Here is a 25,977-nt window from a genome sequence, read left to right as displayed (position 1 = left end):
AGCTTTGCAGTTGATGTACTGTGAATTGCACAGCTCGTGTATCCCTTTCCCTCTAAAGACTAATAAAAGGCAGAGTAAGCTGGGCTCTGCATCTCACTTTTACCACTAATCATTGATATGGGTCTAACAGAAGTCTCTGTTTATTGTGAAATAGAAGAAATGAGATTAACTTAATATTGAAATAATCTTATGAAGTTTTCATTATCTTGTTTCCGAATTGAAATAAATAATGTAAAGGTTGATGTTCTTACAAGAGTGAATTCCTTATTTAAAGTAAATTCCTTAAAGTACTTCCAAAGAGATTTGCAAAGTATTTTGTAAGTTGTTTATCTTGTATCCAAACATTTTGTACTGTTTTGGAAGACCTGAAAATCTCTTACTGTTTTTTTCCCCACGAAGTTCTACAATATTTCTTTATTCTTAAGTATAGCTTGCTCCATTTAATTATATTTTAATTGTATTCCAATAAATAATTGAAGTTACTGATTGCCACATGCAGAGAAACTGGGATTTCAACTTGTCATTGTGTTCTTAAGCATTGTATTCAACACTCAACATCTGCTTAATTTTAGGCTATAAATCTGCAATTGAAAACAGTTAATATGAATGAATCCCTCATTTATTATGTCTGAATTATTTCCAAGGCAATTGTTCTGTTTTACAGTGTAGGGGAGGGAGTTCAGTTTTCTCTTACTGCCAATCTCATGCTGAGATTTCAAAGTCATGTTGGGTTCTTTCTGGTTCATCTAACATCTCCAACACAAATTCAATGGGTTAATAATTTGAAGATTTGGGATTGCAGAGGATTACAGGCAAAGTTTAGCATAGAAGGGAAAGCCCAGGTCTGGAAGAGAATTTGCCTTTGCTGGCCCTGGCTGTTTCCTTGGCTGTTTTCCAGCCAAGTGGGAGCTCACTTGTACCTTCTTCAGTGGAGTCACTGGCTAGGGCTTGTGGAGGGCACATGTCCAATGGAATTAAAGGTCACTGTTTTACTTTTGTGTTCCCCCCAGGCAGCAAAGTAAGCATCTCTACCCAGTTCAGGTCCAATGCCTTTTGGTTTTACTGGTCCGGCCTTTTTTGGTTCAGCCCTGTCCTCTCAGCTGCAGAGTGCTTCTCCTCCCCACAGGCAGTGCATTCAGGCTGCAAGCTCAGAGCAGCCAGAAGGATGGCAGTGAGTGGGTTCCTTCTCACAGCCCCCATCTGCCCGTGTCCTCTGTACTGAAAATAGCCAAAAGGTGCTGCTGCCCAGCCACAGCTCTGCAGTGCCACCACACCTGGCTTCTCTCTTTCTTACTGGGAGAAGAGCCACTGGAGGGCTGTTAAAACCCTCTGAGCAAAGTCAGAGCTGCCTCCTAGATGGGTGGTGATTCCATGCTGTTGGTATCACCTCAGTCCTCTCAAAGTTTGGTGGCCTTTGCCAAGGGTCTGAGCTTTGCTAAGGCCCTGAGAAAACCTCAGCTATCTCCTCAGGTGCTGCTCAGCTGCCCTGCAGGGGCTGTGGGGTGCTGATTGTGGCTCTCTCACACAAGATGGTGCCCATCCTGTGCAGCCACTCCCTGTGTTGCTGTATTTCTGTTAGCAATGTTGTGCATCTTACCTCACTGCATTTCCAACAGAGGATTCTGGCTGGGAAGGATTCTGCTTGGATTTCTCCAAATCTGGATCAAAGAGCAAAACAACCCCTGCTATGCAACCACTGCTGGTTGTCCACCATGGCCTAGTGCCACCCAGCGGTGCTGGCAGGGTCTGGGGCCTGATCCCATCCCCTGAGTTGTCTCACGTAGAGCTGTGCTGCACACTCTGCTTTTGAGCTCTGTCCAGGCCCTCAGTCTGGGGATTAGATCAGCATTGTTCCTCCTCCTAAATGGCTTTTGCATGTTGGTTGTACCAACATCTGCTGCCTGGAAGAAGGAGCTGAGGTGATGGAGAAAAGGCAGTAACTTGTAAACTAGGTTATATTCTGCACCCATTCACTGGTGAGGGAGCTGGCGGGCACCACAGCCTGCTGTAAATTTTATGCAGAGCATCATTTTCTCCATCCTCTTCCTCAGTGGCTCTCTGAGAAGTGTTTTGTGAGTCTCTGCAGCACACCTCCCCATGCTGCCATCCCTGGCCTTGGCCACATTAGTCCTGGTGTAAAGCTCTTGCATGTTCCTCATGGGCCTTTTAACCATCAGACCTGTGGCTCCACAATGCTCCAAGAGATCCAGGCAGCAGTGACTAGCAGAATTCCTTGGAGAAGGCAGGCGTGTGCTAATGTGAGCAGTAATTCAGAGAAGCTAAAATTAGCAGACAGAGAGGTTTTGTGGGAGCGTCTCGCTGGCAGCAGGGCTGGCACAGGCTGTGCGCAGTTCCCTCCTGAAGCTGTCAGCAGCCGTCAGTGGAACATGCAGCAGTTCAGCCACTCCTGAATTTTCTTTTAGGTGATCTCTTTCCTACAGTTTTTGCAGAGACTGTAAAATAGTTTTTGTCTCATTCCACTCTGGATGCTTGTGTTCCTCATCAGTAACTCCAGTATGTGCTATATCCTTTTCACTATTAGAAATTATGATTTGGAAGTGGCTTATGCCATCTCTTCATGGATGTCATTAGAAGCAGAAAAAACAACTGCTGTGTTTTGCAGTCTGCTTTGTAATGGGCATATTGTTCAAGGTATTTCAATGTCAGTGGAAAGACTCCCTTGGAGGATGGATGAGACCTTTACTGTGTGCCAAAGTGAAGCAAGTAATGGGAGACACAGGAGTGAAGTTGTCTCAGCCTAGACAGGCTGATCCGTATCCTCACTGGATGCATGGAGATGTTGGGGATGCTGCTCCAAAGTCTGGGTTCCCCAGTGCACAGCTGGGGTAGGACTGAGAATATGTTTTCAGGAATATAATTTTAGCCATATCTCCAAATGAATAACAAAAAGCTGATGCTATCATGCTGTCTGTCAGTCACTGTTAAACCAAGTCTGTCAGAGAAAATGCTCAAGAACATTACATTTCTACAAATTTAATGAGAATAGACAGCTGCATCAAGGAAAGAGACCTAATTAGTGTCCACAGAGAGGAGAAGGTGGTTTGAACTCAGCCCTTCTCAGAGACTAGAGGTGTGTCTAGGTATTCCTAGATTATGTAAGAGGCACATTTGTTTTTAACCATTAGAGGGTCAATGTGCAAACCACTACCAAGGGTTTGGCAGTTCCCATGCTCATAAAAGCACATGTTAGTTTATGGTATGAGAAAATTTGATCATATTGAAATAGATCAATGACCAGTTAATGGTAACATGTGGGATTGAGCATGCTGATGTTCTTATAGCATGGAAAGTATGGCTTGAGACTGGCAAGACTTGTCTCAGAGGTTAGGTTGCTCAGTTCCCTGCTATTTGCAAAGGGAATTGGTATCCAAGTTGGGTAGACAGTTGTAAATCTCATCAATGGTTTCTTCTCATTTTCCACAAGGTGTTCCTAACCAAGTCTGCGGTGGTTTATGCCTTCCTTGTGGATCCTGGCACTGCCTCAGAGTTCCCTGTGGATCCTGCAGTACTGCATGCAGCAGAACATAATTGTAACTCTATGGTGTGCGACTCCTGGGCTACTTAGATTAAGAGAAAAAAAATAAGAGAAAAAATTCTTTAATGCAAAGTAAAATCATAAATAAGAGAAATAATTCCAGACTCTCTCCTTTCCCCCTAGGAAAAGGCAGCAAAGTGTAATTCAGACATGCTTTTGGCTTGGCAAACGTTGTCTGGTCAGCAACGTGTGCCACAGTGTATTTTTCTGCTATTAACAGGGGAGGATTGGTTTCCCTGACTGTGTACACAGGGCTTTATTTTATGTCTAACTTTAAAGAGAAACCTTAGTCTCTAGAGAATTTTCCAGTGATGTAATATTTTAGAAAGATCCTTTGTGGTACTTCACCAACAAGGCAGAGCACCAAAACAGCTTTCCCTTGTCCTGCAACTGTTTTCAGGGAAATCTTCCACCTCTTAAACATGCCCACACTACTGTGCAAACAAGAGAAAGTAGGAACCTGCTGTAAGCTTAATGCCATATTTACAAGGGACATCTTTGCTGAATGGTCCTTTTGGTTAGATTTAGTGAATAGACATTGTAGTAGAGCATGGGCTTTGTAGAATAATTGCATCTCTCTCCAAAAATCATAGCAGCAATTCATCTCCAGCCAGATCAGTCTGCTTTCATATGCCTTTCCTGTCCCTTTCCCGTTTCACATGGGAATACAAGAAGAATTGATAGTCTCTAATATTAATGCTGTATTATTAGAAAACTTTCACTAGAAGGATAAGTTAAGTTTTATAGTTTGTTTATTTATTTGAGGGTCTGCCAAGCCAGATGCTTGTGCTATGGATGTTGTCATTGAGGATTAAATAAATACTACTTTTTGAAGTTTAGTTCGAAAGAATTACTAATTAAAAGTTATTTTTGCATGGTAAGCCTTATTAAACTGATATTAAACCGTATTAACTGATATTTTACATCTTGAAGATAGAAAACCCTAAGTGGGTTTTTTATAGATATGCTGCCTGAGGCAGAAGTAGACATCCCTGATTAGACCCCTGATTTCTGGGAAGCAGGGTCTTAAAGCTGCCTTTCCCAATCCTGAATTGGGAGTACTCTGTAGGAAATTGGCCATGTACTATGTTGCCTGATCTTAGAACGTGCACTTGGAAAAACCTGTCTCATTATGAAATGTACCATTTCACCATGCAGCAGTTCAAGGGAGTGGAAGAAGAATTTAAGGGAGAACAGTAATTGCAAAGGTATCTGATTAACTAATGGGTGATCTTGCACATAGGAAGCATGGCTTGTTAATAAACTATTAGTCTAAGAATGATTCAAATAGGCAATTGTTCTTTTTCCTAAACACCTCTTTTTTTCTTTTGTTCTTAAGACAGAACTAAACTCTTACAACACTGATTAATGACATCCAATTTTGCGGTTATGTCCCCTTATTTCTCCATTTGTCTCTTTCTACAACATTTGTAATTTAGTTCAGAAACTGCATCTGGAGAAGCAAACATTTCTGGGATCACAGATTAGTTAAGATTTTGCTCCCCACTGGAGATTTGTGGGCAGGAACTGCAATTCCATTCCAAAATCTAATTAAAAATCAGGTACATAGGAAAGTAGTGACAAATCTTACCCATAAGAAGAATGTCTGGGAGCTCTGCTTTTTAATGAACTGTTAGACTAGGAATCAAATACACAAGCAGTATGTGCAGGTTTTTTAGGGTTTTATTCTTCTCTCTTCACAAGTCAAACCTCAACTGTTACATCATTCCACACTTACCAGGCTTACTGGAAATCTCAGTTTCTCTTCACTTTCCATAACAGCCACCCTAATGATTTTGCAGTGTCGGATCATAAACTGTAGATGACATGGAAATAGGGTCAGCTAAAAGGATTTCCTGGGATTTTCATTTGGGAATGAATTCTGTAGGACACTTCACCACAGTAGTTTTAGGGACTGTTAAATTGTATCTGTGTGCATTAGCATCAGCAGCACTTACCTGATGACTTATTGGGCACTACTAATAATGAAAAGAAGACATAAATTTTTGTTAGGTAAAATCCACTCAATACCTTTGAGAAAGAGGCCATTTGAGAATCCACCTACTCTAACTTGGACACTAGATTTAGAAATGTTCATCTTAGCAAATAAGATGCTAGTTGTCCTCATTATATATTTTTTACATTCCCAGGGGCACTTGGAAAAGTAAACCAGAAATGTTTGAATAATGTACAGAACTTTGAGCAACATAAATCAAATTAATGTATTGGTTACAATACCTATGCAAGTCTGTCTTGGTGTCCCTTTCTGGGCTTTTGAAATTAGTGACAAGTCAGTATTTTCAGAAGCTGAAGTCCATTTTGTGCTCACATTGCTCTTTTAGAGGCAACTGACTTTTTAATTGTTTCTACAATGAAAGCATATTTTTCCTTTTTTTTTGTGGGAAGATACAGATGCACAAGGAATTTTTAACTGTGTCCATGCTGCCTTGAAAAGATGCCAGAAGTCAAATGTATATTTAGGGATTCTGTTAAAAGTCTAATTCCTATACCTGTGAACATTTTTTTGGCAGATAGCTTTTTGTGTCTTTGCTTTCTTTTTTGTATTTCTTGTTCTCTTGGCCAAGGACTGAGGTCCTTTTCAGAGGAAATTGTCATAGACCTTCTGGGGCATTATTTGTTCTTTGTCAAAGTCCAGTTTTGTTTTTGAGTGAAATACTCTAAAGCATAATATTAGACCCTGTTTTATTTAACACCTGATGACTCATGGAAAATTTCTTTAAAATCCTTCACAAGATGTTACATTTTAAGATGATACAACAGGTTATGTTAGCATTTTTATAATGTAGGTTTGTTTTTTTAGTGTTAAAATTGAATGTTTCCAATGCTGGGACACTTTCTGTTCTACATCACATAGGTTCAAATATTGGTCAAGTTCTAAAAGCTAATGATAAACTTTTTTAGGTGGATAGGGCAGGGAGAAGATCAAAGAAATCATTATCACCAGATGATGTAACAGGATTTTTGGGGTGGATTTTAAGGTAGTTGGAAGCAAATTAATATATGAGGTAATTTTATGAGTTAGCCTCAATTGATTTATCAAACCATTAGCTCTTCCTACCTTTGATGTGTGCCTCCTGTGAAAATTACAGGATTCCCCTGTTGGTTCTTCCAGGCTACAGCTGACTTCAACAGAATCTGAATGAACTTGAAATATATATCTGCTCTGCAAACACAATCAGGCAACAAATGAATGTCAAGACAACAGACTAGAGAGGATTTCTAGGCAGCCATTACCAAGCTTTCAGACTTTTCCATAAGTCTTATACACCCTAAGACAGAATAAAGATTTTTATTCATTGTGTAAGTAGCCAGGGGCATAAGAAGGAAATCATCAAGGTGGAAACATGCATTCACCATGTCTGCTCTTAGTCCCAAATGAAAGAAAGCTATCAATACTTTTTCAGGCTAACACATTAATTTAGTACAATAGTTTGGAAACTGATGCAAGAGGTCAACCAAAGCAGTAAAAGGCCTGCCTAGCCTGGAGGCTTCTACTTTCTGTGTCCTTTTGCTAATTCTTGTTTAAATCCTGTGATCTTCCTCCAGAAAAGCAGTCAAGTGTGATCATGTGTCCATCCACATCCAGCAAGTGCTTCATGCACCATCTTAATTGCTTAATCAGGCTCCTTCTATTGTGAGGCAACCATACAAACAGAAACCAGATGGAAGATATTTTTATCAGGCGGGCCATAGGACTAAAGAAACATGGTCACTGAACATTGCTGTCCTTAAAAACCCCAGGATTGGGATACAACTGCATCCATGCATCCTCCCCACCATGTGGTAATTCAGGCAGCAGCCACTGTCATAAACTCAGACTCAATCTTACCTCCCCTTTCAGATACCAACATCCTGAGCTTGCTTAAGGGTCATAAGCACACACTGACTATTATTTTAGAAGAGTGTATATAAAAGAAGGTTCAGACAGTTATTTACATTTGGAATCAGGATTTTGGTTGGTTTTTTTTTCCTTTGAATCATTAATTTTGTGGATGATTTTAGCAGTTTGCATAGCATAACCCCCATAAGAGACAAGTGCAGTATTCTTTTTGTTTTCAAGTGGTAGGAAAAAAAAGTCTGAGTGTATTTGAGCTGTTTTCTCTGCTGTTTGTCAAGCCTGTTTTAGCAAAAGAGGTTTTAACTTGTTCTCCTTATTTTTATGTTATAAAGCACTTAAAATTATGCATTAAGCTAATGCTCTGGTGGGTTCTACATCAAATCCCCAGTAATTTTGCTTTTGCAGTCTTTTCCACTAGAGGCTTTGAGTTTGATTATGCTGTGATCACTGTTTTTACTCCACACAATACAAGAGGAGCAAAATCCTTGATTCTAATTGCAGGCATGTTTATTTAGCCAGGCACTTGCCCAGTCTTAATTGACAACCTGAATTGTGCAGCATGGTCATCAAAATGGGCAAGAGCTTTTGTGAATACCTCATGGCTTTGACAAACATCTGCAGGTTTGGTGGCAAAATTAGCAGTAGTGAAATAGTTAAGAATTCTTGTATTTAGGCTGCCAGAACTGGGTTTTCAGTTAGCACTCCAATAAGATGGAAAATGCAACTTCCTGTTCTAGTCTCATTGTTTCTTCCACTGGCTGCAGACTCAGCAAGACAAATGTACATTAGTTTATGTTGTCAGGGCTATCTTTGCAAGCAGATGGGCTAGAAATCTAATTTAAAAACCCAAAAGCTTTGATTCTGGCAAAAAATTAGAAAAGTCTGTAGGACAACTCTAAATCCTCTGAATTAAATGGATGTTCTATGTCAATGCCATTCTCTTGTCACACTTATAAATAAAATATGAAGGGGTCTACTTTCACATAGACCCATAAATGGGCTCATTTGTGAGTTTAATAAAGCATGTGTATTCAGTGCAATTAGATAAGCATATGTATAGAGCAATAAATGATTCCTATATAAAATCAGCACATGTGTAACAGAGAATATATCCCAGCCTGGATAAATAAGCACATGGTTAGATTATTAACTGATCTCTTTTAAGCTTTTCAAAATTAACTCTGAAGTGGCCACAACTATTTGTAATTTTTCTGCAATTGTGGATCTTCCCTGTGTCTGAAGATATGGTAGATACAATATATTCAATGGAAGAATGCAGTGGCTTCAACAAAGAGAAGTGTGGTATCATGCACAAGAAGGGGGTGCAGTGAGGTTCACCTGACTCAGTCTCATCCCTTGGGCTACAGTGCTCCAGCCAGGTGTAAAAAAAATGCATAACTTGTGAAGCTATAATTGCAAGGAAAATAGCTACATATATTTGTGTTATCTCAGTATCAGGGACTTGCATTCCATAGGCTTTTCTTAAATTGGGGGATGTGTCCAATGGGAGGCTAGGGGTTTGCAGAGCAGCTGTGAAATGGGTTCTGTTGGTCCTCATTAGTTGTTTCTGGCAGAGAGGGGAAGGGGTAGCTATGGTTGTTCAACTTGTTACAGAAACCCACCACATTGAGCCCATTTCTGCACTGGATGTTATACTGGCATTAGTTTAACTCACAGGTAGGAAACCCATTAGTCTGGTGGAATAGATGTGGCCTGTTGTGTGTTTGATGTGCCTGTTCCAGGCCAAATGAGTGGCTCAGTATTGGGCCAATATCCTTAGGTGCAGTATTTCAAGAATCTGCTCTCTCTGATTTTCATTACTGTGGGCTTGCTGACATCTACAATAAATTGTAAGTTCTCTGACTAACAGATTCCTATCATTACTAACCTGGCATATGTTAATTTGTCAATATAATTTTCAGGTCTGTCAGCAGGAAAAGCACCACCTAGGGTATGTAGTTCCTGAGATTAATAGGTTGATGATCATTCACATGTGGCACTTGTAGATGGATTTGCCAGTGAAGTTTCATTGTGCTTTTGATAGAGAACCAATATAGCTAATAAGGAAAAGGGAGCAGGCAGTTGAAACTGGGCAATTACTTTTCAGAGCACTTATCTGAACCTGCTTTAGCTGATAAAAGAGTTCCTCTCATTTTTCCAGTTATCAGTGACTGATAGGCAGAGGTACTGATGGAGAACTGAAATTATTTGCAATCGTGCTGAAAGTTCAGGATTGTAAGGGAAGCAACATTAAAACTGCACTGCTGTGACAGTAAAGTGTGAGTTCCCATAAGTGTGGGACAGTGCCTGGCATGATGGATGGTAAACCTGAGGAGACCACACATGGCACCTGAGGAGCTCAGTCTCCTGCAAAGATGAGAGTATCTGAGGCTGGAGAAATACCTCAAGTGATCTTGGGAAGACACTCAGAGAATGTAGTTTGCATATTTATTGCCAGGGTTTTGACTGTTGGATTCATTTTTGCTTTCCAGAAGCTTTTTAGATTCAGCTTTCTCACTCAGGGTGTCAGTGGTGTCTTTTGGGTCTTCTACTACCTTTGAAATACTGAGTTATCAACCTCTTTGTGCTCAGCCAGCTCCAGAGATTTTGATCTCCCCCACATTTATGTCTCCACATGTAAAAAGGGATGATACATCCAATAGCTTCATTGGCATGGCTTTGCCCCTCTTGCTAGACACAGTGAGAGAGCCTGCCTTTTCTAGGAGGCAGATTCAGAATAAGTTGGATGTGAGCTAGAGGTTTTGGAGCTGGGTTGGGAATAACTCATCAGTTTTCCCTGTCTCCTGAGGACTCTGTAAAAAGGACTTTTTCCACTCTCAATGCCATCATGGTTTTTTGAAAGAATGAGTGAAGTTTGCTGTATGAATGAATACACAAAAATTGATTTTGAAGTGTATTTTACAACATAGATTGATTTTGTAGCTTCAGAGCAAGTCCTTCTGGATGTATTACAACAGGCAGTCTTCACCCAGCCTGGCATGGCAGGAAGCATCTATCTGATATGTGGACTATTTTAGGTAAATCATTGTGCCTACAAAGACCTGCTTTGTTTGTGTACGGGTGGAGCTCAAAAAGAAAAAAAAAGAGTACCACTCATTTATTAATCATGGTCAGTCCTCAGTGTCCAGCCCAGGGAAAAAAGAGGCATCAGCTTTTTAATTGTGCAATTCTAAAGAGAACCGAAATTCTTGTAGAGTATCTGAGCAGACCCATGGACCATGGAGATTTTCTGCGTTTCAACCATGCCTCCTGCCAGATGCACTAGAATCCAGTGTTTGCTCTTATGTCTGTGGATTCTGGCAAAAATCCTGTAAGTCTTAAGGAATAGTTATGCCATTTTTGCTTGGAAGACAAAGTGCAAAGCGAATCTCATGCTGAACTCTGCACTGCAAATGGGCAGAAGCTAAGATAGTTGTGGAAGAATCTGCTATTTTGAAGTGCAGGTTTTTAAGTGAGGAAAAATCCAAAAGATTTAGAAATTTCCTACAAACATACCTCTAAAATGTTACATCAGTCAAAATATTTTGATAAAATTCAAAGTTTTTGTCCTTTTTTTTTTTGAGTAGACTGATCAAAAAAAAGGAAAAAAAATCATCTGAAAAGGTAAACCAGAATATTTTGCTCTTATAAAAGCCTTTTTTCAGTTTAAAATTCAGTAATACTTTCATGAGAACCTGCACTCATCATGAAATATCTTACTTTGAATTGATGTGTAGCATCTCATCTTTTCTCCCTAGTTCCTTATTTTAATTACAATTCCTCAGTAAATGGGTGTGCATTGCTCTCCTTCACTGCCAGGAGCAGGGTAAGGGAACTGACGAGTGCTTACTGCAAGAGATGTCAGTACTATGCAGAAAAAGTGATTTTACCATCTTTGAAGAGGTTTTTTTTCCTCTTGTCATCTCTGAGCTCAGTCGAGCTCTGGATCAAATGTGCAAGTCCCAGAGTGGTTATACCTGCCTGCATCAGGAAGGAATTTGGCATGGTGTCTGCCTGTGGACATTACTGGATTTTACCAGGTGCTGCTGTTAACTGTCTAGACCTACATTAATCATTCTTTGCATGAGCTGAACATGTTTGCAGGCTTCTTTATGCTGTAAAGGTCTTTCCCCAATGGGTTTCTCTGCCTCCCACAACGTGTTTCAAGGAAATGTATGTATTTGCAATCTGGAGCCTTTCCACTCTGGGGTGACTGTTTTATGGCACTGACTGGAATTCCTGGAGCTGTTCACCCTGCACCATTCTCTCCCTTGTTAAGTCACTGATGTTGAGAACTGATAGATGAGGATGCCATGTCTGAGAGCCCAAGCACTCATTGCCCAGATGAAGTATCCCTTTCCTCATGTGAAAATCTGGCAGTGCTGACCACAGACTAAACTTCACAGTGGTGGCATGTGAAACAACCTTTAGGGTCTCCTTGCTTGAACTGTGAAAAAAACTCATAGTACAGGCAGAAAGATCCATTTATTTTCTGAATCTTAATAGTTTGGCTGTGCTTAGCACAGCTTTATATATTTATTTTTCCTCTGGAATCCAGTGGATTTGAGTCTTCAAACTTACTTCCAATAGCCTCTGCTCCTCCAAACCTTTTCAGGAATGGCGTGCTTCTATTTCAAAACAACCCTAATATTTATTTTTTCCAGCAAATGTCAATAACATATAATTTTCATTTGGTAAAGCATTTTTGTTTTGTTTCTGCTAAATCATCTCAAATGCAAGACTTTAAATGCTCAAGAGAGAGTTGAATGGTACTTACTGTTCAAATATTTCTTTGTTGTAGTAACAAATCTTTAAATGTAGCCCTGCTTTAACAAAAACAAAGCCCTGATTAATTTCATATTTATCTCAGCAGCTGTTTCAAGGAAGACCTGCCAGATATTGATCCAAATATAGCAGACATGCAGCAACAAGAGGGGAACAGGGTAAATGGGTTTAGATGAAGGCATCATTTACCAGCAGAAACTTAACAGGAATGTGAAAAATTATAGCATTTGTCCTCCAGATTTGGCTTTAACAGCTGCGATCATGCATTTTTTTGGACACAGCTGTGTTTTATATCTTTGCTATTTGAAGGAAGACAGGAAGCTTCTCAAATAGTGTTTATTTGCTCAATTAAATAGGAGGCCAAATGCCTGCAGAGCTTTGGGTCCCAATTCTGCTCTGGATTGTAACAATGCAGATCAGGATTTTTACCTGGGTCTAAGAGAGCTCAATGCAGCCCTGCTAAACCCTGACAGAGATGCCAGTGGGACCTGCTCCTCTCAGAATGATCCCCAGGCTCTCATGGAATCATGGTTACATATTGGAAAAGCTTTTCTTATACCTAGGTGGTGTTTGTTCTTCCTGTTCTTACATCATTTTACAACAGAATTGCTTGGAGTTCAGAGCCATTTTTCTTAGATGTAAAAACTGAATACCAAAATGAGTTACTTGCTTGAGAATATCAGGAGAACCCATCTGGCACCAGTTAGCTCCTGCTGCAGTATATGGGATTTTTCTTCCTTTCTGTTCCCTTCCTGTTGTCTTGGGGCCAGAGGCAGGGGTTGAATGTGGATGTTGTGCAGCCCACACATCTGCATTCTTTTGCCATGCACAGACACACCTCATGTCCCCTAAGAACAGTGGCTGGAAACCAGAGACAGGAGGTTTGTCTTTGCCTGGACCTCACTGGCTCCAAGTCTTTTTACAACATGTCACTGAAATTTCTCTAGATCACTGCTTTATGTCCAGCTCCAGCCACTGTGAAACTGGCTTTGATTTCTTTCTTTCTCTCTCTTTTTAAAAAAGAAAAGTGACAATGATCCAGTGCTGAAAGAGAATAAACAAATTTAGGTCACAGTAAGGAAGAATGGATTAATTGGAAGTGGACTCTGGGTGGCTGTTTCTTTTCTAATTGTAAAAAAGCATTGTGAAACCAAGTTCAAAAATGTAAGAAGGAAAATCTAGGATGATGATTGTCCACCTACAGTCTTTTAGGTAGCTGAAGTTCTCTGGTGGGAGCTTGCATCCAGAGTGATGGTGCTCTTGGGTTGTGCATCACTAAGTTCCTCCCCTGGTGTCTAATATAGCAGCACAGAAGGGAGATGTGAGGATTAGGAGTCACGAGTGTCCCAGGATCTTCGAAAAGACAGTCTGTCTCATGCTGCTGAGCAGCCACTGTCACTGGGGATGTGGGTGACAGCTCAGACTGACAGCACAGGAGCACATTTCTTAACTGGGATAATTAGCAAGGTACCATTTGCTGAGAAGTATTAAATAGAGCAAAGGATTTTAATAAATAATTCTGGTTCAGGAGTGCTTGGCAAACAGGTCTACTAAAAATTGCTTTATCTAGTCCTTTAAATGTACTAGAAAGTTATATATTACATTATAAATTATAAATACAGGTACTGACTGTTTCTGTTGTCAAGGTGAACTTCAGGCTCAACGTGGTGATATGAAATCAATGAATGAAAGTCTGTAAGTGATGCTGATTATAAACCTCTCTGTCTAGTTTTATTTCCAAGCTGAGTAAATAAACCACACACAAAATGAACAAAAATTTCCAACTAATCAAAAATATTAACACATAAATCACGAAGTGATCCTTGGTGCATTTTGATATGGAAGCTAGGCAGCAGGGTTAGTAAGTTCTCATATGAAATGTCCCTCCCCCTTTTCCACCCTCAGCTTGTGAACCAATTGGCTGACTACAGCCACATTTATCAAAGGAAGGGTGATCTCAAAAATAATTAATTTCCTGCAGATTTTGCTCTTATGTATTGATGCCTGAAGAGCTACTTGTTATTCTGACAGTGTCTCCTGACAAGGTTATGCTGACCTGCCTTAAAAGAGACCTTGCTCTCCCTGTTAACAAATCATATTTAGAACGAGATGCTGGACATGTCAGATCTGGGCTTTTAGTGGTCCAACAGGAATGCTAAATGTGCTGCTTCATCATTAACTCATGACTGCAAAATGGGAATGGAGATATTATGTTATTTCAGCTAATAAGTGCTGAAGCTTCCAAATGCCAGAAGCTTGGGCCAAACCATAAGGGTGAAAAATACACATAATCAATAGGTATCCGAAAGATTAATCAGAAAGCATGAAGTCCTTAAATTCATTTGGTACCCAGTGACCCAGCTCTTGCCAAAGAAAATACAATTTAGAGCGCGCCTGAATTAAAGAGGAAATTTGAGAAAATAACTGTATGAAAGTACCCTAGAAACCAAAATAGAGGCATTTGTTTTTACAAAATTATCACATCTGCTTCTGAGTTTCAGTTGTATGCTCTTTTTTTTTAAATTGAGATCATAAGTATTATTTTCACAAATACTCTTGGGTATTTTTATTAGACTTAGATGATGTTCTTTGCTTAAAAGCACTGGAGCAACTGAAATGACTTATCAACTATCAAATAATTTCTGCTCACCATTGCAAATCTAGTCCAGATGAGCACAGCCAAAAGGCTGATGGATTGTCCAAATGCCTTGATTTGAGTGTTTTTTCCAGTTTCTGGTCAAATATCAATACCGGAAAAAATTAAGCAGCACAATCAACATTAATTGCCATACTAAAGTGGTTACTTGTGGGTAATAGATATGTGTATTGATGTATCATCTTGGGAGCCAGGAATAAGGCATGTCTTGCTTGGGAAATGTGGAGGAAGCTTGATTGCTACTGATGCTTCTCCCGATCAATTGCTAAATTGGGAAGGGTTTGAGCTGTTGCTTTTAAGCAATAAAGTTAATAAGCATGGCTGGTCCATTCAAAAGGAACCTTGCATCATTTCCTCAATCCATGCTGAGCTAACTGAAGAAAAATGACTGACTGTCAGAGATGACAGATTATCCCAGATTGCCTCACCAGAGTTTATCAGAGCTTCATTATGTCTAGGCCAACTTTTTTAGGATGCTGTCAATAGCTGGAAATATTTGGATATTACAACTTTTTTTTTTTTTTTAAATAAATTGCCCCACAGGTATGTTAGTCTTTTGTGCTTTCACATCCGTGTTCTGTTTTGGTTTTGCAGACCATTATTACTCATTATTTTTAATTCCCTGGATTTGCATTTATGGTTTCCTGAAAAGTAATTTATTGGAATTTATTCCAGGCAGCTGAAGACTGTAGTATGAATATAGGTAGCTGAAGACCTCCAGCAAGGCAGGCTCCTTAAACAAACACAGCATGGCAGATGGTCCCTGTCCTGAAGAGGTTACACTCTAGATAGTTTTCTTATCTCACAAGCCTTTCTTTGAGATATTAGTACCTTATTAGAATCTGGCTACCTGTTTGTGCAGGGTAAGTGCTCTCTAAGGCATCCTCTCTGCAGCAAGCTCTGCAAGTGAAAGTAGAAATTATGAGCAGGCAGCTTTCTGTCTTGCAACAGTTTAAACACCATTAAATAATAGCTTTTGACAAGCAGGTTTAGAAATCAAGTGCTAATTTTCTGCAAAAAGTCAGAGCAATGTGGAGTTATCCCTGTTCTGGGGGAATCAAATTATGTAGATGAGACTTAAGACCCACAGATCTTGTTACAGGTTAGTACCATTCATCACATTAAAGAAAAAATTTGCAAGCAGAATTACTTCTGCAAGAATGTCACCAACACTCTTGAAATAGAGTTGGATTTTCTCAAAATGATAAATACTATCCATTTGTATGTTTCCTCCACTACAATTGAAAAGGGGCATCCACTTTAGCACTTTATATTTCATACAGGACTTTACATGCCCATGTGATGAATGAAGTAGGGAAATTGTCTTTAAATTAAAGAGCATTGTTTAGAGTTCTGTGTAAGAGTGCTTACATGTTGATGTGTTTTGAGCATAAAAATTCTGTGATTATTCTTCTTCCTTTCCTCCCTTTCCACCCCTCTTTCCCATCAGTTTCATACTTGAAAAAACTACTAAGCTTGTTGGAAATTTGTTCTAGTTACAAGGATTGTGGATAGTGCTGGTAGTGAATAACTGCTTGTTCCAGGGAAAGAATCAGAAAGCATTCCCAGCCTGGGAATGGTCCTCAGGATCAGTGACCATTCTCCTGTGTCCACCAGAAAAATCTGGGGAATCATTGCTATTTCTTCTTCTACTGAAAACCTTCTGTGAAGTCTCCAGAGGCAGGACAGTAGGAGTTTGGGCGGTTTTGGAGCATTTTTGTACACGCACACGCTTAGGCATCATGTGCTGATGGGAGTGGGTGGCAGTACTGCCTGCTCCCTGCACTGCTTCTCTGCACCACACAGGCCTGGAGAGGCTGCAAGCCTTCAGCAGACAGACTCCAGCCTGTATTGACATTTCTTGGTTCCCTGTCTGGAATATCTGTTTTCATGCAGGCTCAACTTCTAGTCCTGGTGGTATATAATCAAGGGTGCCAAAAGTATCACACTGCCTTGCTCTACAGCTAGAGTTTGCTTTTGCATCTGTTTGTGTCTAAGACTTCAGGTTCATAAACAAAAAACTTCAGTCTTCTAGGACCTTCCTGTTCTGCTTACTGAAACAGGTTGTATCCTTAAGTATTAACTTATTGTTTTACATCAGATTAGGTAAGTTGTCAGGTTGGCAGTGGGGAGGGGAGTTGGAATGAAGCTGATACTCTTTATGCCTTGCTGTGGTTGCCATGAATGGTGGTGATGTATTTATTTATTTATCTCAGAAAAGACAGATTGCATTTACCTGTTACTTGTTCTCTCTTGGGGCTCTCCATGTGTCTGTATGGCTCCTGCATCTCTTTGTCAAGTGTTTGAAGAAATCCTTGGGAAAGTGTATTCAGGATAACAGGGATCAGTGATTTGGCAGAAGTTCCTGAAGGATCCTTTAAAGCTTTGCAAGAAAAAAAGAGGAAAAATAACACAAAACACAAACCCCTTTCTATTCATTGCTTTCTGATTTGCTTCCTTCTCTCAACTCTTGTTCCAAAAGGCAAGAGGTGGTAGCACCCCCAACAAAGCTTCTTTTACAGCCTTTTTTTGGCATTAGTTATGAAAGGATCAGATGTCTGACCTTTCAGCAGTAGGTAAAAGGAGAATAAAAATATCTGTATTCCTGGCAGTGTTTTTCTTTGCACTGGCTGTTGTATGCAGTGTGCTCTGGATGTGCCAGTAATGTTAAGGCAGAGGACCAAGCTTGTTGTCTCTGAGTGCTCCTGCCTGGCACTATGTTGAGACTGTTCACATTAGCAAACTCTCAAAATGCATCCATCCAGTGTGCCTCCTCTGAAGTATATTCCTGTCCTTGTTCCAGCCCAGAAACTTAGTTATAAGCTTTATAGAGCTGTTTTCCATTGAATATGTAGGAGATGGATCTTATTATCAGAAAGAGTGTTTTAAGATGTTAAAGAGGTAGAGCGCAGTGAAAATCCTCCTGTGTGTTTGCATTGGGAATATTTCTTTGGAGTCTTAACAGTTTTACAATTTCTACATTATACCCATACCTCTTTTTCTGAGGATTAATACTACTATGTCCCTTGAAAAGTTATGCTGAAAGCTGTACAGACTTGACTTGACATGTCTTTTTGTTCTTTCTCCTCTCTCCTTGTGAAGAAAAAGAAGAGATGTGATTGCAAGGGAATGCTGTGCTGTTGTTGGGCCCCATGCATTGCCAGTGACCAGGCCAGGTAGCTGCCTTAGACTTCTGAGAAGGGAGGAGCATGGGCTGGGGGAAAAGTCTGACTGCAGATTGAAAAAGGTCCTTCAGCATTTGTAAGATCAGTCATGAGGGAAAAGGGCCCCAATGATAACAGTGTACATGCTGAGTCACAAGGGCCTTCCTGACAGGGAGTAATTGCAAGGCATTTTTCTGGACATGACACTTTTCTGGAAGCTAAACTTTTTAAAGGGGCCTCTAAAAATGAAGGCACCCAAATTTAAAAGTGGCTGGTAATGCTAAGGCACAGGACCCTGCTTGTTGACTTTGGTTGGGTTCAATATGTTGAAAGCAGAATCCATTGTATGTACACATAAAGAGCTTCTATACAGATGCATTTGATTCTGTTTCCAATTGTGTGAAAGTATTTATGCTTTTTAGTGAATATTTGAATTAGATGTGTTTGTAAAATTAGAGATTAAACTGTAATCTAGAGACTTGCATTTCATGTAAATTACATTATCATCAATTCAATATGGCCTTTCTTATAGCCTTTAAACTGTACTATCTCTTGTCTTTTATGTTAATCATTCCTTGCTTTGCTCTGAAGCACCAAACACCAGCAACAGAAGCCAAGTCTCACTGTGGCTGCCCACAATATTAATTATCATGATGTGCTTTTATTCCTGCAGTGAAGATGTTTGCAAACGAGGATTCACTGTTATTATCGATATGCGGGGATCCAAATGGGATTTGATCAAGCCTCTCCTAAAAACCCTTCAAGAAGCCTTTCCTGCTGAGATTCATGTTGCCCTGATTATAAAACCTGATAATTTTTGGCAGAAGCAGAAAACAAACTTCGGCAGTTCCAAGTTCATCTTTGAGGTGAGAGCCATGTAGAAATGAATTGTGAAGCATCATTTCTGATAAGAGCTTTTCTTCAGGTAAAAAACCCCTGTGATTGAGAACAAGAAATATATCTGAGGGCAGAAGTGGGCTGATGCCCTGGCATCAGGTTGTTTTCTGAGCACACTGTTGAAATGAGTTGCATGTTTCATCCCAGAGGTTCACACAGTCCATTTTGCTGAGGGTTTTTTTTCCTTTGGTATTTATTTTTGTGATGTTGCATTAAGTCTTTCCTTTGTTTCTCATAGAAAAAAACCCCAAAAAACCTACAACACCAAATCCGTCAAAATGCTAAAGATACAGTTTTCTAGATGCAAATATATGAGTTTGTTAGTTTACCTCTACCCAACTTCCACTAGTGGCTGTTTTTCTATAAAAGATATTTGCAAAATTTTCACCTCTTTCATTTCATTGAAATTACAGTTCAGGGATAGCATTAGCAACTTGTGTGAAGGATAAGGTGCCTCAGGCATGTCCTTTGAGGAGTAACCAGTATATAACTACTGCATAATTAAGGGGAATTTTGTTGTCGATGAAGACGAACCAGCTGTCTTCTCTGTAGCACTTCAGTTTTCTGTGAATTTCAACTTCTTGCCCAAAAAGAAGCTGAAATTCGGGTGCATGAAGTGCTCATACGTTAATCATGCCATGCCATGACTTAGTCATTGTGTTGTTTTTTCATCATTCACTGAGAAACACTTATATTGTTGGCTGTTTTACCAATCCATTAATTCAGAGAGACACGGAGATTTTGCATCTCTGGAATGCAGAAGAGAATTTGGCTATAGCTCTCAATGTTTGCTGAAATGGAAGACTGTATCTAAGTATATATTTAAGTTTTGTTGAAGTCAGTGTGATATAAATGTGTCCTTATTTTCCACCTGTTCTTGGAAGGATCCTTGAATTGGTGTAGGGAATTAGATTGGTGTTACTCATTAACACAATTTTTCATTGTTATTTTAAGTGCTTGTAAATTTTCACCCCTGTTTCACAAAATCCAGTCAACTCATAAATTTTGCTTTGATTAAATAAGTCTTTACACTCCTTGGTACCTTTGAAGACAGATAAAGTCACAGAGTTCAAGTATGTATTTTTGCAAGGTTTGTTTGGTTTTAAAATTAATAAATACCTTCTGGAGGCTTGACATATATTTTTATTATATGGAGTTGTTGTGATGATAGCAAAGAGTAAACTGTGACCAAGTTATGCTTCATGTTTACAGCTCTGAGTCTGTATTGTTTAAAAAGCTCTGGATTTGTTTGCTGTGCATGCTGGAACTCATTAAGGGGATTTTCATTTTGTGTGTGTTATCAGTGCCTTTGAATCTTAGTCTGTCTGCAGGGCTGTTCACATGGGTGTCCAGTTCACAAAGTTTTGGGCTGGAGGAGGAGAGTCAGTGCTTTCACTGTGTATTGGACCACCTGCAGACACTCAGAATCATAGAATGGTTTGAGTCCTTCAATTCCATGATTCAAACAAAGCTGTGGTCCACCCTGCAATACACACACCACAGTCAAGGAACTTCTATTGAAAGGATTCTTTTAAGGCCAGATTTCTCTTTTGAGCTAAAGGAAGCATTATGTGTGTGCCAGGGCACTGTGGGACCCTTAGTGGATGCTGATGAGCTGGAATTTGGGGAGTGAGATTTTGGCACAGTGTTTTTGTGTCACAGTCCAGAGTGAAGCATGTACATAGATCTTCACCCAAAGAGAGAGAGAAAAGTGCTTGTTTGATGTATGTGGATTCCAAAGTTTTCTGTCACTTTGAGGAATGGACCAGGCACCTTATTTAGCATTAAGTCAGAGGTGCCTTCAAGATTATTTTCCTTCTCCTGCTGAAAGAGGCTAAACAGTGGACAGCACTTCTAAAATTGATTTCAAAAAGAAGGATGAGCAATGCCTAGGAAACAGTAAGCACCTATCTGCCTCTCTAAAACTGTTTTCATTAGAGTTTGAAGAACTACATAAAAAATCAAACCTGAATAAAGAAAATTTCTGTTGAATTTGAGAAATGAAAGCCTTTCTACTGTCTCATAATGTCAAATTCTCTGCATGATTAATGTTTCCATTAGCCTGACAGACTGCAGGGGAATGCCCAAGTGCTAGCCACGAAGAGAAGTATTTCCCTTACAGGCAGTTAAACTCTAAGCTGAATTAGCTCCAAGGTTTCAGTGTCCAGGTCAGGAGATATTAAAGTTTCAAAATGCTCTGAAGTGACATACTTCCCTTCCCAATGCTTGTTTGCTCCTCCCACTGTCCTCCCTTTTCTTCAAAGCAAGGAATATTGCAAGAACATTTTAAAATATTTTTTCTCCTGAACTTAAGTTCAATACAGTCTCAATTTCAATACATTGCAGAATGCCTGATATTTTTGGATGGATACAAACTGGAAGAAAAAGCCTATTATTAACCTTTAACTAGTGGCTAGCCTACTATTTTGGACATAATTTAGGATTATGGTCAGGATTTTTGGTGTTTTTCTTTGTAGATGACTTCTACGAGAGTGCTGTGATTATTGGGTGCCTCCATTTCTGAAGAGCACAAGCTCTGACATTCTTTAGAGGCCTGATCTTTAGGGGATAGATGTGCAGTCACTGATGAAGAGAAAAGCCTTTAAGGGCTGCCAGCTTGGGTGTTAACATGAGAGCACTGAAAATCTCTAGTTACATATGAAACCCTATGCTCCTAATTTCAGAAAGAAGTATTTTGTCTAAAACAAATGGGAAATCTATCAGTTGCTTTGTCCTTAAACTGTAATCTGCTTTCCAGACACCCAGTGCTTTTCTCTATCACCAGTTACTGAGTCTGAATGAATTAAAACCATTTCTCATTGATTGTGTATGATTCGTGAGCAGTACTTTCTATTGGCAATAAATTCTAGTTGTTAATACTTCAGTGACATTTCACTTTCACATTGATTTTAGCTTAATTACATTAGAAAGTGCTAATATGAAAGAGTGGCAAAAAGCCAACTGGAATCATTTGGAATAAGAAACTCGACTGTTAAGGCAGTTTGCAATACCTGCTTCAGTTCATACACCTGAAACTTTTGCTTCTGTGTAACTGCTAGTGTGGTGTAACACAAGTAGCAGAATGCCTGCAATGCCAGGTACCCATTTAGTGAACAACCATGTCCAGATATCCAAAAGCTGCAGTAAGAAGTCTTCAGTGTCCAACTGGGCTGAGGAAATCTCTGGCAGAAACATTTTCACTACATGTTTTTGATAGTCAGGCCAGATGAAAAAGATAGGCATTATTCCAGTGTATATCGCATCTTTTAATAACTAACTGACTAAATACCATTAGAAGAAATTTTTTCTGTCCAATTAATGTATTAAAATTAAGCACAGTCCTTGACATCCTTTACAATGTTCCTTCAGTTATGGATTGATGAGGAAAATACTCGCTCCATGCTGTTTATGGGTTGTGCTGTTAATTCTGATTGGATGGTCCCTGATTTAAATGCTGTCCTTTTCCCTTCCTTAGACAAGTATGGTGTCTGTGGAAGGCCTGGCAAAGCTTGTGGATCCTTCTCAACTGACAGATGAGTTTGAAGGGTCCTTGGATTACAACCACGATGAATGGATAGAGCTGCGTGTCTCCTTGGAAGAGTTTTTCAACAGTGCCATCCATTTGTTATCGAGGCTGGAGGATCTCCAGGAAATGTTGGCTAGGAAGGAGTTTCCAGTTGATGTTGAGGGCTCAAGAAGGCTGATTGATGAGCACACACAGCTTAAGAAAAAAGTGATTAAAGCTCCTGTGGAAGAACTGGATCGTGAGGGCCAGAGGTTATTACAATGCATAAGATCCAGTGATGGTTTTTCTGGTAGGAACTGCATTCCTGGAAGTGCAGATTTTCAAAGTCTTGTGCCAAAGATCACCAGCCTTTTAGACAAGCTGCATTCTACCCGGCAACACTTGCATCAGATGTGGCATGTCCGCAAGTTGAAACTGGACCAGTGCTTTCAGCTCCGGCTTTTTGAGCAAGATGCGGAGAAGGTAGGGAGTAATCTGTTCCTTTTCTCATGCTTTAAACAAGACTCTATTGCAAGGGTGACCATTTTTTCTATAAGTGCTAACATGAGGTGTTCATCACCAGTGTACATTTCGTGTTGCCAGCAGATACACTTCATGTGACTCGTAAACCAAATTCACCCAAACTGTTGGATGTAGCAGGCATGGTAATATCCAAGAGTAATTTTTCTGTGTTGCTTTTGGTGAAAGTTAATCTGCTTTTCTGTCATATAATGAGTATATTTGGTAGACATTAGCACAAGAATCTGGCTTTTTTTTTCAAGCTTCTTTTACTAAGCTTATGAATATATTTATCTACTTGTCACAGCACTGAAATAAGAATGTCTTTGTAGTTCGATTCACTGTGATTATTGTTTGCACTTCTTGGAGTCTGTGGGAAATTTCAAGTATGGGTTTCAGGGAATTTACTTTAGAAAACTGTGTAGCACTAAAGCCTTGGCTTTCTTAATGCAGTGCTTGGCACCTTGTTAGGTGATTTTGTGATAAGTCTTTGTGGCACATTTAAAATTCCAGGCCACAGAGGTGGGTTATTCTCAGTGGAAGGTACTGAGCTCTCAGACTTGTGTCTATCTAGTCTGTATATCTGTCAAAAGCACCAATCTCTGAATCTTCTCAACTTAATGTATTACCCAGTTGTTTCACTAATGTGTCTGCCTGGATGGACCCAGGAGGAGTTGCAGAAGAAAAGCAGACTCATGAGCAGGGGGATCTCATGAGGATGGTTTTTTTAATCAGCTACTAGTTTGTGCTCCTCTGTGATGTTTTAAAATAGCACTTTGTCGAAACAAACTTAATCATCAGTAGTGCAGAACAAGATACTTGACATTGGTTTTCAATGCATTTGCTAAATATTTCTAAGACTTGCTAGGCCTGAAAAAGCTCCATCATTGTATAATCAATCCTCCTGTTGGGAAAACCTTGAATTCAGATGAGTCCCTCTAAAATAAGAGTTACTGCAGAACCGCTCAAGGATGCCTAAGAGCAAAGTTCTTATTCCAAATGCTACAACAGTAGCATTCTCCCTGTTCCTTCTGTGTCATATGCTATAAGGAGGACACTCACTTCTGTCCTTCCCAGCAGTGGCTGTACTTTGGTCAGTGCATCACTTTGGATTTTCAGTTTCTTTGGGATTATTCAGATGACCACTGCTTATTAATATAATTTTATAAATTATTATTATTTTTCAATAATATTACTAGTTGTTTATTATTATTGTTATTATTATTATTATGGAAGTATTTATTATAATTAATAATTTTAAACGCTGAAAGGCTCTCAGTTAAAGTTCAAGTTTGAGAAGGCCTTGTTGTCAAGCACTGTTCTGTGGCATTGAAGAAAATCTCCAGGGAGTTTCCTTTCTACCTCCTGCACAGGCATGAAAGAATAGTGTGATATAAGTCTAGGCAATGTGACAGCAAAGCTCTTTGCATGTGTTGTTCTGTGATTGGTATGTGTAAGGTCTAGGCAAGTCAGAAAATACATGAAACTTTTGAGATGAAGGAAGAAGCAGTGAGAATGTGGTTTCAGCCTTTGTCACACTGGCTGCTTTGAGCAATTCCAGTTTGACAAAACCAGGATTCTGCTCTTCTCTTCTTTGTCTGCCTCACATTAACTAAACAAATAATCAGCTTCTCCCTGCTCAGGCTTTACTTGCCTTTTCTTGACTTCTACATTTTCTTAAAGAATATAAAGTATTTTCTTGTTTTATATTCCCAAATCTGTGCTTTTAATCTTCTTAGTTTGTGAGTCCCTAAAATTCTTCCCAGAAGGGTTTCAGACCCTTTAACATCACATTTCTCACGTGTAGACTGATGTAAAACATTGATGTGCTTTTCTCTTCTGTAGCTGCCTTTCACAGGTCTCTTTGAAGCAGTCTCACCACCTCAGACTGGAAAGTACTTGTTTGATAAAATGTCCAGAGCTAAATCCAGCCTGAGTGCTGCCTCCACTGTAGAAATAGCCACCAATGTGTATTGAATTTTAGAGTTTCCTGGTACCTCATTTTTTCAGTTGCATTCTGCTCAGGTATGGTAGCAGAGCCCAGTGACTCCTCATCTCCTGGAGAGAGACATAGCTCTTTTTGTGTAACCTGGACATGTAATTTAGTTCTATTCAAATGATAACTCTAATAACCTGTGAAAGCTCAAACTCCAAGATAAAATTCTGAACATAAACAAGGTTTCAGCACCTTTTAAAATATCTCTCTATATTCATTGGATGATATTTTAGGAAAAATGTTCTAATAAGAAGAAAATGGACAAGGACTTTCATTTTTTGGACATCTCTGATTTCAAAAATTTCAGGTGTCCTCATTGCCTGAAAAGTTCTTAAAAATGGGATGGGGGGAAAAAAAAGGGACACAAGGACTAAAACACACAGTATTTTAAGGAAGGTTAATTTTTGAACCCTTTGGTAATAAAGTACCCCAGATTTTAAAAGCAAATCAATTTACTTTTCTTCCTCCTAGAGATCCCCTGCATTGGAACATTTAGAAATGGCAGTCACTGCCTGGACACACAAAATATTTAAATTACAGGCATTACAACTTACAGAAGTCTGTATAGTTGTGTGCTGAAAAACTCATATTATTGCCAAAATAAACAGAGGGGGTGGCAGTCAGAGCCTGGGCTTCTCCCAGTTGAATCGGTGAGAGAGAGCAGGGCTTTCTGTAGAGAAACTCTGTCCCCATTCAGGCCTTTAGGGTTTTACTTTCCTGTGCTGGGACCAAAAGAAAGGAAAAGTGGGGCTATCACATAGGCACAAGCAGTGCACTGAGATTGAATCTCCAGATGGAGACTGGAAGCTCCTTGAAGCTCAAGTCAGAAGGCAGGTCAGCCATGTGGGGAGCTTTGGCAGAGGGGTGTGAGGAAGTTCACATGCTGTGCAGTGCTGACTGTAATGATCTGCTGATAAATAACACATTTCAGCTGCTGGCAAAGCCCTGACCCTCACTGTTCAACAAATTTATTCCTCACCAGCTAATGGAGAAATACATATGTACAGGTATATATAATTTTGAAACTAGAACTGAGGCTT

At 39.6% G+C, this 25,977-nt stretch overlaps 1 protein-coding gene across 8 annotated transcripts in view; it reads left to right on the top strand.

Annotated features, from left to right (window-relative positions):
* KALRN (kalirin RhoGEF kinase) overlaps nt 1-25,977 on the top strand; it is a 481,244-nt gene that overhangs the window by 173,036 nt on the left and 282,231 nt on the right. For all 8 annotated transcript variants that reach the window (XM_059852696.1, XM_059852697.1, XM_059852698.1 and 5 more), the window contains exons 4-5: nt 18,694-18,886; nt 22,393-22,905. In XM_059852696.1, the coding sequence (XP_059708679.1) occupies nt 18,694-18,886; nt 22,393-22,905 (706 nt within the window). The remainder of the gene's footprint in view (nt 1-18,693; nt 18,887-22,392; nt 22,906-25,977) is intronic.

Source organism: Haemorhous mexicanus, chromosome 8 (genome assembly GCF_027477595.1).
Source record: "Haemorhous mexicanus isolate bHaeMex1 chromosome 8, bHaeMex1.pri, whole genome shotgun sequence".
Lineage (NCBI taxonomy): Eukaryota > Metazoa > Chordata > Aves > Passeriformes > Fringillidae > Haemorhous > Haemorhous mexicanus.
This window is presented reverse-complemented; position numbering and strand designations above follow the sequence as displayed.